At 36.1% G+C, this 19,809-nt stretch overlaps 1 protein-coding gene across 14 annotated transcripts in view; it reads right to left on the reverse strand.

Annotated features, from left to right (window-relative positions):
* Positions 1 to 19,809, reverse strand: part of FMR1 (fragile X messenger ribonucleoprotein 1) — a 59,136-nt gene that overhangs the window by 31,599 nt on the left and 7,728 nt on the right. For all 14 annotated transcript variants that reach the window (XM_078147960.1, XM_020974773.1, XM_078147959.1 and 11 more), the window contains exons 2-3: positions 5,950 to 6,002; positions 902 to 995 (exon numbers count right to left, since the gene is read on the reverse strand). In XM_078147960.1, coding sequence (XP_078004086.1) covers positions 902 to 995; positions 5,950 to 6,002 — 147 coding nt within the window. The remainder of the gene's footprint in view (positions 1 to 901; positions 996 to 5,949; positions 6,003 to 19,809) is intronic.

Below are 19,809 nucleotides of genomic sequence, written 5' to 3' on the forward strand. Positions count from 1 at the left end.
CGATTTATTGTAGTTGATTTTTTCCCCAAGAGTTCGAGGCACTGAAACAGGTATTTCAGAGCACAGGTTGTGCTTTGGAAATAATGGGGCTTTCGGGGCAGCTGGATGGCACAGTGGATAGAGCACCAGCCCTGGAGTCAGGAGGACCTGAGTTCAAATTTGACCTCAGACACTTCATACATACTAGCTGTGTGACCTTGGGCAAGTCACTTAACCCCACTGCCTAGCCAAAAACCAAAGAAAAAAAAATAACGGGGCTTTCTCAACACTGCATATGTCTCACTTTTGTAAACTGAATAATTTCAAATGCACTAATGGAGCTTACTATTTAAAGAATCCTAGAGTAATTTATGTTTAGTCCAGAATCTTTGTGTAAAATTTACATATTGTTTTGTAGAACTGATATTCATATACCAAATTTGCTTAAAATGGTAATAGAAAGGTAAAATAAGCTATCATTTTAACAAAATGATTCTTTTCACTACATACAAAAAGCCACAAGAGACCAAGGTAAGTTTGCTCAAGTGCTACCATTTCCCAGGGATATCTGGAGGAAGCTTTCAAAGCCTAATGGCTTTTGTAGCTTCAGAACTAGCTCATGACTCAGGTCTTCTAACCCACGTACTGCTAGAGGTTGAGAAAAGCAGAAAACAGAGCTTCCTGGGGCAGGGCCAGGGAGCCAAAAGTAACAGAAGACTGGGCATTCCTGACAGTGCTCACATACAAAATTTTAGAGATTGGTACTTTTCTCTAAAATGTCACCATGAACTGAGAAAAAATACATAACCATCGAAGTATACCGTTTAAAGAGAATTTAAAGAAAAGACATCAAAATTCAATAAGTCACAGATCTCAAAAACATTCCACTCCTCTCATACTTAAGTGAGAGCAGGGAACTTACCTCAACCTCATCACTTTCATTGATATCTTTATTATAACCTGTAGGAGGTGGGAATCTCACATCATGGAATGGAATCTGTCTCTCTGGCTGCCAACTGCAAAAAAGAAAAAAAAATCCATTCATTCAAATGTTTTTCTTGTTTAAATCAAATAGTGAGCATTTCCCACTGTGCTTGTAATTTTCTAATAAAAATAAGCAATATTTGGTTAAAGGTAACCCTCTAATCGTTTTCTAGTATGAAAGAAAGCAAGTGTTTTTAAGATGATCAATTTTATGCTACAAGGGCAATAGAAAGACACTCCAATGAAGAAGGCATGCAGCACAGTAGCCTTTTAGTTCCAACTACGGTGTTTTCCTAATCACAACAAAGCAGCATGGCAATTTTTTAAAAATAATTTTTTCAATGATTTCATCCCCTCAAAGTTCTAAACTAAGGACAAAGCATGAATTTCCTCCAAAATTTGAATTAAAGAAGTTAGTAAATATCAGTACAAGTGTTAGTAATAGCAGACACACTTCTGACCTTCCAAAGAACCTTAACCACATTCCAACAAGGACAGAAACAAGTGCTAAATGCCCTAACCAAGCAAATGGGGGCAGTTGGCACATTAGCAACTTAAAACTCACTTTTCCCCCTTAATTTTTAGGTCCCACGAGGTCAAGCCTTGCCATGGATTCCTAGCTGCTGCTCAGTACAACGTTCTAGCATGCACTGTGCTGGTGAGGTCGTATCAGTCACAGAAATCCGATGAAGAGAGCCTATAGGAGTTAGGTAAGTGGCGTGTTTTTGGTTTTTGGTTTGTTTTTTAAAACAATGAGTGATTTTGCAAAGTTTATAATTTTTTTAATCCCAAAAAGTATAAAGCATTAAAAAATAAACTTTGCAAAAACAACATACGGATTCCACTGGGAAAGCTGCCAAATCTAAGTTTGGGTGTTGATGCTAAGCAATGCTAGTATTTTTCCCCTCAAGTAGAGATATTATAATGAATTAGGGATCAGTGAGCCAACAGATAATTTGCAATAAAACCCCATTAACTCAGAACTTATCGTAACTTGGTCACGGCCACAGCTAAAGAAAAGCTTACCTTTACACCATCTATGAAGAAGTGACTATATGTGTCTGAAGGCTAACCCACTAATTTTTGCAACTAGGATTAGCATTTATTCTAAATTAATGAGGTTTTACTGCAAATTCAACATGTTAATCCTTTGCATCTTTTGTAACTGTGTTGCTTCCAAAAGGATAAAACACTGATGTTTAAAACTGATGAGGTTACGTGGATACGATTGACATGAAATTTGCTAGGACGGAAGGTAAAGCTAGGACTATATCTAAAGAAAACATTACTAGACATCTAAAACACACTAGTATTAGGCTATTTCTTCAGGCTAGAGAGGTAAAAATAGAACATGATAGAGCCTAAAAATCAAATTTATTTTTATAAAACTAGTTTTTATAGAAAAGGTGTGTTAAAGATAAGGAAGAGAACACTTCAGCAGAAACCTACTCAATGATGACAGCATGGTGAAGCTCTACACAAGAAATCACAACCATGTCAAGGACCCCAATTTAAAGTACAAAAAACTGGATGTCATTTCAAGTTACTAGGATGATCGCTTGAAGACAAAAATACTACTCTCTGCGGACATAGTAGCTGAAGAAGATAATGAGCTTGATGACTTGAGCTAAAGGTGGTATAATTTTAACAGTATGTAGTGGTGACTGGGAAAAAGGGAAAAGAATTGACATAACCCATTGCAATGATGACATTAACCAGAGAAACATTTTTGAATTAACAATAATAAATGAGTTTTTGGTCTGTATTTAATAATGATTATTTTAGACTGAGTGACTGAGAATAAGAGAAGAAAATTCAAGAGTAGTCAGTTAAAAAAAAAAAAGGCCCCACGTATGGCAAATACAAGTAGGATTTTGTTTAGTAGGGGGGACAAACAAGTAAGACCAATCTAAAAAAAATTACTCACCAAGGGATCTAAGACCCCTTCATGAAGGGTTAAAATGTAATATGCAGAAGTTTTCTCATCTATTACCAATATTACTAGAAACAGAATCAAGTTCCAAAGCTTTTCATACAATCTACATTAAGCAGACTTGATGGAGACACCATTAGGCTAACACTAGACTATGCAACTTCTGATATGCACACCACTGAGGAGCAATCCAACTGCCTGCTGCAGCTGTAGTTCCCTCTTGCCATCCATACTTCCTTTCTCAAGTTCTCCCGAGGAAATGCCACAGGCCTGCCAGAAGCACCTAAAGATGCTTTTTTCCTGCTTGTGGCACAAAGAGCTAACAGTGTGCCAACTCCTGGTCTGGTACAGTAGTTTTCCAGATGCAAGATCAGATTCAATGTGCTATTTTTTCACTCCATTTATATAAACTATAACATATCCTCACTGTTCAAAGATTCAGTAGGTAACACAATTCATAATGAAATACTTTTCCTGAGATTTAAATATGCTAATGGCTGTCATAAAAACATACTTTACTATTAAAACAAAAATCAAACTTAGATTTTTTTCCCTTTAACTTCCCAACTTCAACACTGATATCTTAAAACAATCACAGCTTATGAGACTACAGATGGGAGTATTTCCCCGTCTAATAGTAGAAAGTAGTCACTAACACTTACTATGATATAATTATCAATCCAAGAATAAAAGCACATCTTAGCTAATCTAAAACTGTGAATTCACTGGCATAGGGAATAAACTCCTAATGAATTAAATAATAAATAAACTACCTCTGCCAATGTAGACCCCCAAATGCTCTGCATCTTATGGTCTTCTGAGAGCTTCCAGGCTCACAGGGACATTAAATGACTTGTCCAGGGCCATAAAAACAGTATATGTCACAGGTCAGACTTGAACCTGGCTATTCCTAACTCCATGGCAGACTCTCTAGAAATCTACTAAGAGATGCCTCCATTCAAGTATTTATAAGACAACCAAACACTTCGTTTCGGGTTTAGGCTGCCAAATTTTACAAGTATTTACCTTTCTTCTCTTTCTTTATTCTTTTCTTAACAATTACTCTAAAAATTCTCTTCCAGATGCTCAATGGAACATAGTATCAATTTAAATGTTTCTTAGATATTTGATTTTTTTAAAGTTCCCAGAATTTTTATAATCCCTTCTGGATATATCTATTTAGTCAAACCCCCTCATCTCATATTTTGAGAAAAATCAATCAACAAGTATTTATTAAGCAGGTATTATGTGTCAGGAACTGGGCTAGGTATTGGGGAATACAAATGCAATTAAACAATCCTTGCTCACAAGAAACTTACATTCCTATGGGAGAGACAATAAGCATGTACACATAAATAAAATCATATAAAATGAATAGATAAAAAATAATTAAATATATGGTAATTTGAGAGAAGGTATTAATACAAGAGTGGATGAGGAAAGATATCATGTAGGAGGAGCTTGAGCTTGAAGGAAGAGAAGGCTTCCATGAGGCAGAGGTGAGGAAGGACTGAATTCCAGGCATGAGGAACAACCAACAAAAGGCACGGAGAACACGAATGGAATGTGAGAAAATTGACAACAGACAAGTAAGATGATGTGTTCCAGGTCATACAGGCAGTCAGAAGTAGGACTGGAACTTGAGATTTCCCAAAAGTCCGGTGTCTACCCTCTATCCAGCATGTCAGAGATCTCTGCCTCCTTATGTTGCTCTAAAGCTACAAGTCCTGGACTAAGGTGTCTAATAAGAAGCATGCTCACTTTGTTGTACAGAAAGTAACATACAGCATTGAAATATCCACATCAATTCATCAACAACCATTAATACCTGTGCTTCCTTTGTACGTGGCACTGAGCTAAATGTTAGGGAAAACAAGACAGAAGTGAAACTACCTATCCTCAAAGGGCTTACATTCTGATGGGGGGGTTTTACAACATATGCATAGATAAATAAATGTAGGATATTTACAAAGTGATTTGGGGGGGGAGGACTGTGGCAAACAACTAACAATTAGAGGAATCAGGAAAAAAAAACCTCTGATCCTCGAAATAAATAAGGGTTCTGAGAAGTGGAAGTGAGGTAGAACATTCTAGACTTGGAAAACAGCCTGCAGAAGGCATGAAAGTGAGAGGTAGGCTTCCTGGAAAGGAAAAGTAAATGGAATGGGCCAAAGTGAACAGAACATGGAGTATATGATGGAAAGGCACGTATAATCAAGCCTGGAGGTAATGCTTCAGCCAAACTGCCAAGGGCTTTATATTTAAAAGATTTTATCCTAGAGACAAGAGTGAGCAACGGAAGTTTCTTAAGAATTTTCTTATGTGAAAAATGGAGGTATTAAGGGGCCAAATCATTCCAAGGGGCTGAATAGTTAAATGTGCTCATGCAACTTTTGGCCAATATCATAAATGGATATTCCTAAAAAGGCATACAAATTAGCTTTTTTGTTTTTAAGAAACGAATATATTTGTAATAGATGGAAAATCAATTTACCTTATTGTTGTTAGGCACAACACCAAAAAAACCCCAAGAACGTTAAAGACAACACATTTAAATCTCAAAGTTCCTAGAATGTACAAAATGTAGTTTAGGAAACTGTTATTAAACCTGATTCCAATTATTATACTTCTAAAACTTAAAATATATAAGAACCTTTGGAAATGTACTAAAAAAATAATTCTGTGAGTTCAAAACTTCAGCACTGAAAAATATCATTCTATTTTCTTTTTCATAAACTGCTAATTCTTAGCCAGGTCAAAAAACTCATGAAAACCTTTTCTGACTCATATTGCAGTATCCCATAGTGATATGCTTGGTATATAACAACTTTTCTTTTTGAAATTAAAAAAATAATCATTAACATAAGCAACACATTTTTAAGCAGTCAAAAATTACTGTATGACCATTTAAAGAAAGCTTTACACAACCTTGGTCTTATATTAAATTACACAAACTTTTAAAATATTTCAAATTTTCATGAGCAATATTTCAAGTATAATCAAGATCTGACTCTTTAAAAACTTGATTGTAAACCACACCTCCAAGGACTTACTTGTTTTCAAATGCAACCGTTATTGAATCTTCATGTACATCTTTTACAAATGCCTGTTTAAAAAGAAAAGAAAAACACAATAATTAACTCAAAGTCCAACTAAGTTCTACTCCTATGTTTCCTCATGATATGAAAATAACATTGGATTGTAATACAGTGGTAAAGGGAGCACTGAAACAACTTAAATTATGGATTTATGTAAAGTAATTTTAACTTAGTTCCTAAATTTATAGGTCACACCGATTTTTTATAATCTTTAAAATTATGTCAAAGAATATTTAAAACATTTTGGCTTCAAACTAAAATTTGTCATTCTAAAAGCTGAAAACTTGTAAGACTAGACATAACAAAAAGCAGTCAATTTCATCTAGGCTAGTATGAATTTATATTAATAGTTCAGATCTGCTACAGCCTATTGCATGCTCCTTATCTCTCAAATAAGCAAGAAGTTGATCAAATACAGTTTCAAAACTCTAAATACTAAAATGCATTATGTGATTTTAATAAAGTATTTGCCTTAGTGATCACACAGTAAGTTATATTCTAATATAACAAACTGGGTTTAATTTCCTAATCTCATCAGCCCTTTGGGAGGGCTGGGGGGGGGGGTGAATTGTGATGGCTTCGGTTCAAAGTATATAAGCCTAAAGAAGTAACTCTTCAAACTTTCAAAAATGATAATACAAACAAAAAGCATTTAATAAATTATCACCACCATCAGTGTGTTAATCACTATGCTGTCTATAATTTTGGTAAGATACAAAATTGAATTTTACTTCATCAGCTACTTAAAAGGAGAATTTACAAAAATGCCAGGAGGGGACAGTATAGCAAGAAAATGGGTTTGGACCCACACTTTACTCTATAACACCACAACACACTCTATCTAAATATTTTAAAAGCAAGTTATAAAAGAGAAAAAGAATCGGATGAAAACAGGAATATATTTGCCTTATCTGTGGAGAGGGATATTTTTATCATTCAAATAAAAAGAAATCATTAGACAAAAATTCATTTAATAAGATTGGATAAAATGATTTTGTACAACAAAAAGCATCATTTTTAAAAATTAAAACAAAGCCAATTAAAAAGAATATCAAATAAAAGTCTGAAATACAGAATCTTAAATATGAATAAATTATAAAATTCAATGCTGTAGGGTTGTGGGGAATCAGGAGCTCTAAAAGACATTGTTGGCAAGATTCACTCCTGACCAACAATGATCTAAGCAAGAGTTTTTCTTCACTCTTTTCCTGTCCTGGACTCCTTTGGCAGCCTGGTGAAGCCTAGGGACCCCCTCCTCAGAACAGTGTTTTTAAATACATAAAATAAGATACACAAGATTACAAAGGAAATAAATTCCACTGAAATCCATTCATGAAAATATTGTAAAAACAAGTTCACAAACCCCAGGTTAAGAATGCCTGGTTATGGACAACTTGAAAAGGAAAATGCAAATTTAACAGCAAGCTAAAAAGATGCTTAAACTGCATAACAATCAGAGAAATGAAATTACACCAACCTCTAGACACCTTACTTTTCATCCAGCAGAGTGGAAATTTAATTTGACAAGCACTTATTAAGTACCTACTAAGGATAAATGTACTTAAGTCCTGAGGATGTAAAAAAGAGAATGTAAGAATTGGAAGGGACCTTGACAGTAACCTCTAGGTACATAAAAAGGATCCCCACTGTAATAAACCCTGACAAGTGGCCATCTCAGCCTACTTCCTAAACTGCAAATCTGATCATGTCTCTCACACACACACACACACTCTCTCTCTCTCTCTCTCTCTCTCTCTCTCTCTCTCTCTCTCTCAAGAAACTCCAGGGGCTTCCCAAGACCTCCAGGATTAAATATTAAAATCCTTTGTTTGGCATTCAAAGCCCTTCATAACTTAGCCCCACCCACCCAGCCCTACCTTTCCAGTCTCCTATTACTGCCCAACAGTGCTCTTTGATCCAGGGACTCCACGCTCCAGGCTGTTCCAGGAAGGAATAAGACACTCTACCCCTCGGTTCCCAGCATTTTCTCTAGCTGCCTTTCATTCCTGGAATGCTATCTATCCCCTCCTCCTATCCAACTACAGACCTTCTAGGCTTTCTTCAAGTCCTAACTAAAATCCCACCTTCTTACAGAAGTCTTTCCCAATTTGCTCCAAAACCTCTTAATTGTAGAGTCCTCCCTCCCTTAATGACTTCCTGTTTAGCTGGTATATAACTTGTTAGTACATACTTGTTTGTTTACTGTCTCTCCCATTAGATTGTGAGCTCCTTAAGGGCAGGCACCATCTTTTGCCCTTTTTATATCCCCAGCTCTTAGCACAGTGCCTGTCACATAGTAGCCACTTAATAAATGTTTATGAACTGACTGCTTTACAACCAACAATGTGAACCTACCACCTCCAGAAGCAGCCCGTTCCACTTTTGAACAGCTGTAATTATTAGGAAGTTCTTCCTGCCATCAAACCAAATGTGCCTTTCCAACTTCCACCCACTGCTCTGTTCTGAGGCCAAATAGAATACCTCCTCCACAAAACAGCCCTTCAAGTACTGGAAGGTTTCTATCAGGTTCCCTCGGAGCCTTCCCTTCTCCAAGATAAACAATTCAAACAAACTGTCCCTACACTCAAGGAGTTTGTATTTTGAGGAGATACAACATGTGCACAAGTGAGAAACATAAAAATGTACAACGTGTAGTTGGGGGGGGGGAAGCTTAAAAACACTGTTGGGGAAATGCTTCAATGTAAGTAGCAGCACTTGAACTAATCCCTGAAGAGTTAGGAATTCCAAGAAATGGAAGTAAATAAAGAGCACATTCTAGGCATGAAGGGCAGCCTGTGCAACAGTCCTGACATAGGCAATGGATGGAATGCCATTTACAGGGAATAACAAGTAGGCCAGTTTGGCTGAAAGAGAATGTATATTCTGGGAGTAATATAAAATTAAGTCTGGAAAGATAGACTGGAGCCAGATTGGGATGTGCTTTAAAAACCAAACAGAAACCTGCATTTTCTCTTAGAAGAAATAGGGAGCCACCGAAGCTTTTCTTGAGCAGCAAAACGAAGTGGTCAGACCTGTGCTCTGGCACCTGTTTGCCTGCTAATGTCTACACCGAAGCCTTTCCTCAACATCGGTTAAGCCTCTTCTCCCACAAACTACGTGGCACATTTTAATATTTCTTACTTGTGTGCACAATGTATGTTTCCAACCTTAGGAATACCAATTTCTGTGCTAGGAATATCAATTTCTGTGCTATGTCAAAAAATCAACAGGAGAGAAGAAAGCCTGAAAGCAGGGAGACTGATTAGAAAACTATAGCAATGTGGAAGATGAGGACTTGAATCAGGCTTGTGGTCATCAGAGTGGAGAGAGAGATGTTAGGGGGTAGAATGAACAAGGCTGGGTAATGGATTGGATGGGGGGGGGAGTTCAGTATGACTCTAAGGTTGCAAGCTGAGAGAACTAGAAAGATGATAATTAAGAATGAGCAAGAATAAACCTAGGTTAACTTCCCAGCAAATAGTTTAAGATTATATTTCAGAACTTTGACAGGAATGCTTATTAGCAAACAGAATAAAATCAAAAAGCCAAAATAGCTTTTTTAAAAGAACTCTCAAAAGGACTTGCAAAAAATATTTTTTAAAAATTTGATTAAAATAAACTCTGGATTATTCAAAGTAGTTGTAAAAAAATGTGCCACAAATTACTGAAAACCATGTACAAAAAAATGGGCAAAAGAAATTATACATTTGTACAGAAAGGTCTTTAAACCATGTAATCAAACAAAAGATAAAGGAACAAATAAAACCTTAAAATAATCTGGTGAGCCATTTAAGATCGTGCTCCTTCTTACTTGAAATGTTTTTAGTTATTTTTTTTCACCTTTGGAGAATAATGTGGGAAAAAGACAATCCAGTAACATGGATGAGGAAAACTGAATAGTCCATCTCTGAATAAGAGAGTTGGTCATATAATGAGATTCAGAACATATTTGAATTCAAGTTTAATAAGCAAAACCTATCTTGCCCCTTCTACTATATTTCTCCCCAAAATGTTAAGAAGTATACAAATAAGGAGACACTTCTGTGTCAAATAAAGAGGGCTTGATTATTTCTACAACACCAATCATGGGTGCTGATAACAGATGATGGGCATTTAAAGGTATGCCAGGCTTCCACCTCGAAGTTCAATACTAGTTCAACAACCTACAATGAACTATTAATCACTTTTGAGCTGAGGTCAATGGCAAAGTGAAAAAGAGCACTGCTCCAGCTAAAATCCCTACAGTCTCCTTCACAACAACACTAGACACCACTGAAGTAAAAAATTGTAAAGAAAAGAGTTCCTGGAAAGAAGCCTCCTTGCCATTATAATTTAGATATACGATATAAGTGTGTACACTTGAAACAATCTAATTGCAGAGTACATTGCAGATAACTTCTGTCTGAGCTCATCATTTCTCTGATATGAATGAACAGACATTCTTCAAACCCATGTAAAAGTTGAGCATGTACAGAAAACACCTCCTTGCCTTCTGTGCAGAAGTGGAGGACCTGCAAATGTCAGACTTTTTGGATGCATAGGTTAGTTTTCCCACACTGTGTTTTTCCTTCTCTATTTTATTCTTTGTTTTAAGGGATGGAAGGACACATTAGGGAAATGAAACATATAAAAACAACAAAAAAGCACCAATGAAAATTATTCTAAAAAATAGAAACCATGTGTAATATATAGTCCAATTTAGGAGAATATAATAGTAAGATAAGTCTTTTCTATGACCCTCTTGGGGACATGTACAACATTTACCTCAGTTCAAGATTGAGTGATGTAAACTTGGCACTGGTAAGGGCAAATTCAACCCTGTACAGCTTAATTTTAACTCCACCTCCATGGATAGTCATGGGGAATTTAAAATTGCTTTAGCTAAAGAGAACAGATGGAAGATACCATGCACTTCTATTCACTCTGCACTCCCTTGCAGTATAACTTCATTTGCTTCAACAGCAAAAGCTTGCAGTGGCTTCAAAGCCCAATTGAGTACCTACTAGAAAAAGGCATGTTGGTTTTCCATTTGGTAGGCACTCATGTTACTCAGACTATCATGAAGAGGAAGACAACAGTAAAAACAACAATTTTGAAAGTAATGGGATATTTACAAACTGATCTCTCCCCAACCTAATTTTTTTATATTGTTCGTTGAAGAAAGAACTTGAAATCAAGATCTGGATTTAAATACTGCCTCACACATACTCTGTGATCCATAAGTCAGTGTTCTGAAAAACTCTCCAGGACTAAAAGGTCACAGAGGACTTGTCAATCTACATTAGTGGAAGGAATTTCCACACCATAAAATTCCCAAATAGATGAAATCATGGTCTGGGAAAATAATGATAACAATAATGGAGATAGAGAGTGGCTTGAACAAAGCAGGGAACATGCACTGTGTAAAATTATTTAGAGTGGATATGAACTCCCTTCTGGTCACTCACTAGTCTAACTTCTGCCAACGTATCCTTCCACCATAACCCAGTGCCAGCTAGCTCACTTCCTCAGCAAGTGACTTTTTATACTTGGTATGAAGCTTTTTAGTTGAAATATCATTCTATATTTAAAATCTAAAAATCTATCCAAGTAAATCTAGCATTTCTAAAGGCAGTATCAAAGGCTATGTACGATTCCTAGGAAAAAGAAATAGAAAGCTTTTTCCAAGTAGAGAAACTTCTTAAACAATGAGAAAAATCTCCAGAAGATTGAACTTACAAGTCAATCAGGAGGAAAAAAGGAGAATTCAAAAGGTACATGGTATCTAAGTAAAGGTCAGGAAAATAAAACAAAATTCTAGGTTAGCTCTTAACACTTTTTTATCACTATTACAAGCAAATTTCAAATGATAACTCAATTTCTACAAAGTTTGTTCTTATAATCAAATTAGCCTAACAAACCTCAACATGAAATCATGGAACTTTTTTTTTAAAGCAACAGTTTGACAGAGTCAAAACCATTATCAACTATTATCATTACCAACAAATACTGAAACAATGGCAATTCTACTATGGAAAAAATTCCATCATTAATCAGTGTGATTTACTTATGATGAATGACAATGACAATTTAGCAACAGAAGTCTACCAGAGCTGACCCACATGGAAGCATTCTTTTAAAAATGAATTTAAAATGGAGACTTAAAAATGACATCCTCAACGAAAACAACTACAGAGACAATAACTTTGTGGAAGACAACGATAATGATGAGACAACATACCAAAAGTTCTAGGACACAGCCTAAACAGTCCTCAGAGGACAAATTATATCCCTGAGAACATACACGAACAAAACAGACAAAGAGGATTAATGAACTAAATATGCAATAAATAATTAGAAAGCCAACAAATAAACCCAAGATAAGTACATAAGAGTAAATCTCAAAAACTAGAGAAAAGTATAAATTGGAAAACAAAGACTACAAAACTAATAAAACTAAATGCTGATTCTCTGAAGATTAAGGAAATTGTTAAACCTTTGGCCAAACTGCTTAAAAACAGAGGTAGGAAAGTCAAACAAAATTAAAAATGAACAAAGTGAAGCTTAAAGAAATTAAAAGAATTGTAAGAACCTACCATACAGTTGTAGGTTAGCAGAATCAAAAACTTAAAAGAAAAACAGGGCTACCAACAAGAATATAAAATATTCAAGAGAACTTAAATAATCCTATTTCAGAAAAGGAAACTGAACTAATTATTAAAGAATGCCCAAGAGAAGGGAACCTTGGTCCAAATTTACAGAAGTCCGTTTTCTCAAAATTGATAAAGTACTCCAAATTCCTTTCCCCAGACAAATATAGTGTTATTAACTAAACCAGGGAAGGATAAGGCCAAGAAAAAGAACTACAGATCAATAGCATTAATGAGCATCAATTCAAAAATTTCTAATAAAATCCTGACAAAAATTATTCACTATGATCAGGTGGAATTAACATCAAGGATGCAAGAATAAACATTAAGAAAACAAGCAACATAATGAATCATGCTTTAAAAAAAAAACCATCTTTCCAAGATGACCTTTTATTAATATTCAATCTATGCTCAAAGAAATTCTGAAAACTATTATTCAATTCATAAATCTAAATGTAATTCTCCAGAGCAAAAAGGAGTTGTAAGTATCACAGTAACGGGAGCTAAGATTTTAATTAAAAAAAAAGAAAGAAAAACATACTACACGAAGACATTCGGTCAAGTTTTTGGTTTTTGTTTTCTTAACTTGCTCATGGCCAATATATGAGAGTATATGTCCTGTATAGCAAATAGCAGTGTAAGAGCTGATTGTTCTACCTCAGCATTGTTAAAAGAAAGCATTTTACAAATCTTAAAGTACTTTAGAAATGTGAATTATTCCATACTAATAATTTTTTAAAGCAAGGAAGACAGTTATTTAACAAAAAAAGGTATTAGAAATATAAATACACTATAAACAGGAACCAGGGGTAGCATGGCATAGTAGAGATAGAGAACCAGCCAGCCTCAGAATCGGGGAAGACCTGGGTTCAAGTTTCATCTCTGACATATACTGCCTGTGTGACCTTGAGCAACTAAATTTCACCTCTCAGTGTCCCCCAGCAACTCCCTAAGACCATGAGGTTCATAAAGATGGTGAAGATGTTCCTCCTTACACCACTGAAATGAGAGGTAAATTTAAAAAAAGGACACAGGAACCTAAGAGATGATCGTGTATAAGGAGAAGGGGAGAGCAGGCATGAGTGGAAAATGTTGAGGACTGGTCTGGTTAAGTATAAGGATATTAGCATTAGAATAAAGGCCTGTTTCTAAGGGATAGCACCAACGGGAAGATGGTCTGAAATGACAACAGCACTGTTCAACGTTTTGTGTTTTTATCCTCAGCACCTAGCACACAGTGCCTGGCCCATCAGCAGGTATTTAATATTTACTGATTAGCTGCACTGGATAGACAAATGTAAAATAGCCATAATATGACAGCAAAGGGCTAATGATTTATTAAAGTCTTAAAGTCAAGTGGAGTCATAATTATGTTCCCAACATGTTTGTTCACTTCTTAAAATGTCAAAACATTTTCAAAGACCAGTAGTAATATTCAGCATAATAAATCAATCAGCTTCAGAAATTTGGGTGCATTTTAGGTCCCACCGGTTACCATCAAGAAATACTAGCCACTGTGCCTGGCATATAGTAGGTGCTTTAAGAATGTTTATTGATAGTGGAAAGACAAGGGGGAAAAAGGCAAACTCTGGATAAGCAACACTTTCTACCTCAGAATTTATATGGTAAACGCCCTCAAAAAATAGAATATGGTTCCAGCACACCATGGCCAGTATGTAAATACGTAATAACTAACATGCAAGATGCAGAACTATCCTAACAAATTAAAGTAAAAAGAAAATACAGTTGGTAGGACATGAAAGACGGTTTGGATTTTACATTGCCATTTATTTATGAACTTGAGATAATCAATTGGTGATAGCATCTCCACCTATATATACTTAGTGACAGAGGCAAAAATAGCAACCCTAAACATGCTCTAAAAATGATGTCAAATTAAATTTAGTTTATTGAAAAAGCCATTGAGATCAAAAAGTCAACTGCTTTAAAATTCTAAAATACAACCTTTAAAGGCTCTCCTCCATCAAGATATCTTTCATTAGTGTTAAGTCATACAAGATTCCCAATAAATAATTATTACATAATCATTAACTCTAATTATCAACTTCGAACTAAGAATAAAACATGTACATGCATGCTTACAAAAGGTGTTTGTCGATATCATAAAAAATACCTTTCTAAGGTCAAATCAGAAGAGGGATTCTCTAGAAATTGTAAAGCAAGGGCTTTTCTTCATCAATATCAAGCCCTGATACACTGCAGTGACTCCTTAAAGAGATGTACATTATATGCCAAAGACATTGACCTAACAATCCATACAGGAAAAACAAAATGTCTGGAAAGCACCTATTGTTCAGATGACATATAGTTGGATGGCAGGTCAATAAAGTGAGTATATATACTTTAGGTAGATGCTGCAAAGGGACAACCAGCTGGGCCCAGAAGTGAACAGGAGAAAAAGAACTAGATAGATCCCATTAGAGAAATCAGTCATTTTAATGATCCTAGGCTGTTAAGCAAAGCAAAAACTAATCCTTTCCGCACATATGCTCTACCAGCAATGGGTACATCTTTGGAAACACCACAATTTCTGAGTTTACTTTTCGGCTCACTCAAATGGCAATAAAAAGGTACATGGTGGACCCCCAAAGCTGTAAGACACAGGGGCAAACCCACAACCAGCAGGCTGCAATCTCCTCAGTATATAGCCTGCCCTAGATTAAAAAGCAATTGGAAAATATTCAACAAAAATAAATAAAAATCCAATAGAGCATACATAATGTTAATATGTGGTATTCTAAGTCAACATGTAGCTGCATGGATTCTTCTGTATGTCACTATGGTGACATACCAATGAATGGCATATCACCAATGAAATACAGGACTAGTAAATGAGGGTATTTGACACAAATAGACAGTCTGAGTGCTCCACTGGCACCCTTAAAAAGCAAGAATACTGAGAGCAGGGGTTCTTTACCTTTCTAGAGTCTTGGATAACCCCAGCCCTCATCATCCTTATCAGTTTGATAAACCCTAGGGACCTCTTCTCAGAATATTTTTTATTCACAAAACAAACTACATAGACTACAAAGGAAGCCAATTACGTTGAAATACAATTATCAAAAAATATTTTTTAAACAAGTTCATAGACCCCAGGTTAAGAACCCCTGAAGAAAAGGATAGTTACACAAAGGGTAGTTCTAATGGGGAAGAATAGGGAGAAAAATACTTCAATAGGTAATGATCTGCTCTAATTGAGCGAAAGCCAGCAATTATGAGATCACAAGTCCATGAAAGTATTGAACTCACGCAACTGAGGCTAACCTCTTTGTTATCTTATATAATGTAGGCTATCCCAGTAGAGCTGATTATCTAAAAAAACATTAGAGATCACATGCATTTTTTAAGTAAACATCTCTTTAGCAAGTTCATTTTTTATGTATTTAAATTTGCGAGTATAATTATGCTTTGGGGTCACATTTTTTTCCCCAGGGAAATACATCTCTAATAATAATTGTTAATAGAAGAGGACTTGATCAAATATACAAAAGTAACCTAATAAGCAGTACATACCAATAGATTGCCTTCTATTTCAAAAAAAGTTGGTATTATGGTTATTTGCATATTAATTTTAAAATAGCACACTAAATTGTGTCACCAAATCCTAAACTGTACTCTAACAGTAAGCCCAATGGAGATCAGTGGTCATCAATAAAGTACAATTAGGAGAATTGGACTTTTTTATTTCAAGGTAGAGAATTTTACCATCTTTCTTTCCCTCTGTCCAGCCTGTGAAAAAGGTACTTACTAGTGAGCAATGAAATAATCAAAAGAGAAGTACCAAGGAAGATGCCAAAATGCCAAATCCATTGAAAATAAGATCCTACAGTATTCAGTAGTTCACTGTTTCACAGCCCACCAACCTATCACAAAAACTCAATGAGTCACATCAAGTTAGGTTTCCTCATTCATAGCTCTAGCTCCTTCCCTAATGAGCCTACAGCACTAATTCATACTCTCCTTTGCTCTTCCCCTGTGTATTTTCCTTTCTCCCTAGATATCAGAATCCTAAGTGAACAAAAGGCAATCTGTGACACCTTAGATTTACTTGTAGTAATCACTGCTACACATATAATACTGGCTTCAGAAATGACACATTTTCCTGGTTCTCTCTCCTAAATTATCTTTCTTTTCTTTATTGTCCAAGTTACCTGCACTCTCTCTGAACTTTCTAATAATACTTTGATCTCGACATCACTTACATTCTATTTATCTGTGTATAGGTTGTTTCCCCCTAGAAGAACACAAGCTCCTTGAGGGTAGGAACTTTTATTTACTTACGTATGCATCTCTAACATATGGCATAAGGACTTGCATTTTGTCGAATTGCTATCTAATCTTTCTCTTTCACATTTAAGATGGCTCGAATTTATGATTTGAAACTAACAACCATTTACCATTAAACCACATTTGGACATAGAAAGAGAAGAACTCAATAATTTCCCCCAAAATGTTTGGCTTTGATGCATACACATAAGTCTCCAGGTCCATTTCAGCTTCTCAACAGCAACGCCACACCTTAAACTTTATCACCACTCAGAACTACTACTCTACCTCTTAAAATCTGTAGCTCTGGAATTTCCCCTTTTTCATCACAAATTTATGCTCTTCTACCTATCTCAACTTTACAGGCTCTGCAAACAAAAGGCACTAATTAAAAGCCCGCTGATTGATTACTTGCTACAAATAAAGAAAACAAGTTAGAAGTTTATTTTGTCACTAGGCTGACTGGCTGGAGAAAGTCTTTAATCCTACATAGAAAAATTCTACAGATCCTTCTGAAGAATGGGGATGGGCAGACACCTTCCCCAATAAACTACTTATAGTGAATAGAAACTCAGCATTTGGGTCAGGAAGATCTGGGTTCAAATCCCACCTCAGATACACACCAGCTATGTGATCCTGGACATAAGTCATTTAACCTCTCAGTGCTCTAGGCAACTCTTTAAGACTTTAAGTTGCAGAGAAGGTACCAACCTGAATTAGTTTTTTCACTTCTGAGTCCCCTATACCAATAAAATCACGGGTACAGTCTCTATCCTTATCCCTACACTGATTATGCACCATGCTTTGTAATTCCTTCTCAACAGTAACACACTGTCTTCCTGTCCTTGTCATGCGGCTCCCTCCATAATAGCTCTACCCCCACCCACTCACTGGATAAAAAGTCTCTGCTTCCAGTAGACCCCCACAAGTAAGTAGTAGCAAAAACTGTGGAGAGGAAGGAATTGGTTAAGAATTCCAGGGAGATTTCAAAAGGAGGGAAACTGATCTGAGCCTTAAAATAAGGAGAAGCATGGTGCCACATACACAGAAGATGAATAATAAAATGTTTCAATTGAATTGAATGGAATCCTAAAGTGCAAAGATAAGGACAAAGGGTGTTCCATGCATAAAGGAAGACTTGTGCTAATGCATAGGTCAGATTGGAGGAACACCAAGTAGCTCAGTTTTGCAAAGTTAGAAAGAGCTAGAAAGGGTAGGCGAGGTTAGCACCAGCTTGCAGAGGGTCTTATATATCAAGCTACCAAGTTTGTATTTTACCCTAGGCTTTTAAGGAGAGGGTGGTAATAGGGTCGGATGCATGCTTGAGGAAGATTATTTCAACTGCTATGTGGAGGATCTAGTGTTGCAGGGACAGCCTATGGACAGGAAAACCAATTGAGAAGCTATCAAGACAGGGTGGACATCAACTAGTAGCCAAGGGATGACATTATTAGAACTTAATTCTGAAAGTAGCAAATTTATTTAAAGGCATTTTTTGTCAAGGAACATCCCTTTAGATGATGCTAGCTACCGCTACCATCTTGGCTGCTTTGGGCAAATAGGGACTAACGTATTTGGAAGACAGTATTTTTCCTAGTCAAGGCAAATACTGCATGATAACAGGGAATGAGGAATTACCCCTTAGTACATTAAAAACAACCCATTAGTTATAGCTTGGGAAAGTAGGAAGGAACTAGATTTTTAGTCTAGTAAATACATAGATAATTGTGTTCAAGTATATAGAAAGGCTATCATGCAAAAGAGGTGCCAGATTTGTACTTTTTAGGGTTTAGAGGACAGTTAAATCAAGGGTCTGAAGTTGCAGAAAGATGGATTAAGACTTGATATAAAGGGAAAACATTCCTAACATTTAGGGCTATCTAAAAGCAAATGAGGTTATTCTGGGAGGTACAAGTTTCCTCTCACTAGGACCTTTTTGTTGTTGTTGTTCTTTTTTTTTTTTTTAGGCAATTGGGGTGAAGTGACTTGCTCAGGGCCACACAGCTAGTAAGTGTCAAGTGTTTGGTCTGAGGCTGGATTTGAACTCAGGTCCTCCTGACTTCAGGGCTGGTGCTCTATCCACTGCATCCACCTAGCTGCCCCTCACTAGGATCTTTAAACAAAGACTGGATGCCCACTTCTTTAGATAAGTTACAGACATGATTGTTAAGAGTCTGGGCTAAAGTAGATAGATGGTCTCTGAGTTGCCTGCCATAAAAATTCTTTCTGTAACATGCTCTTCATCTATCTCCTTCCTACTTCTAGCAGAATAGCTCCCTCCAAACTGGCCATTTTTCAATTTAATTTGTTTCACTTGTACTCAGGTAATGATTTCCAAGCTATATCAAAGAGGAAAGAATTGGGGGAAAGAAAATCAACAACGGTATCAATATTCAAAAAAAGCAGCCAAGAGGTCATCAATTGCCACCAACCCAAGTATTTACTTTCTAATTTATATAAGATCCCTTGGTACATGCAGAGAACATCATTCAATGATCTTCTACTACTAAGTGAGACAGAAAACAGGGAATCAGACAAATAAAACAGAAAGACACACACTTGCTGAGAGTATTGCCACTGTCAGAGTATATCCTGTTCAAAATCCAGATTGAAAAGGCATTCCCTATAGATAATGAGGTGATTAAGACGCTTATTTGGAGATGATGTTGTGCTGATTGCATCAAGTCCCAAAACACTGCAGAGCCTCCTCAATGAGATCTGCAACCACTTGATAGGGATCAGCCTAGTAAGACCCACAGGAAAAGCCAAGTGGATGGAAATTTTATATAGCTGAGATTATAGCATATAGTTAGATGGCCAACTGAGTTAGTAAATGTATCTTCAACAGATACTACATATGGATAATGAGCAGCACTCATAACTGAAAATGAAGAAGAGA

Source organism: Phascolarctos cinereus, unplaced genomic scaffold, assembly GCF_003287225.1.
Source record: "Phascolarctos cinereus isolate Bilbo 61053 unplaced genomic scaffold, phaCin_HiC Scaffold_8;HRSCAF=390, whole genome shotgun sequence".
In the NCBI taxonomy this organism is placed as follows: Eukaryota; Metazoa; Chordata; class Mammalia; order Diprotodontia; family Phascolarctidae; genus Phascolarctos; species Phascolarctos cinereus.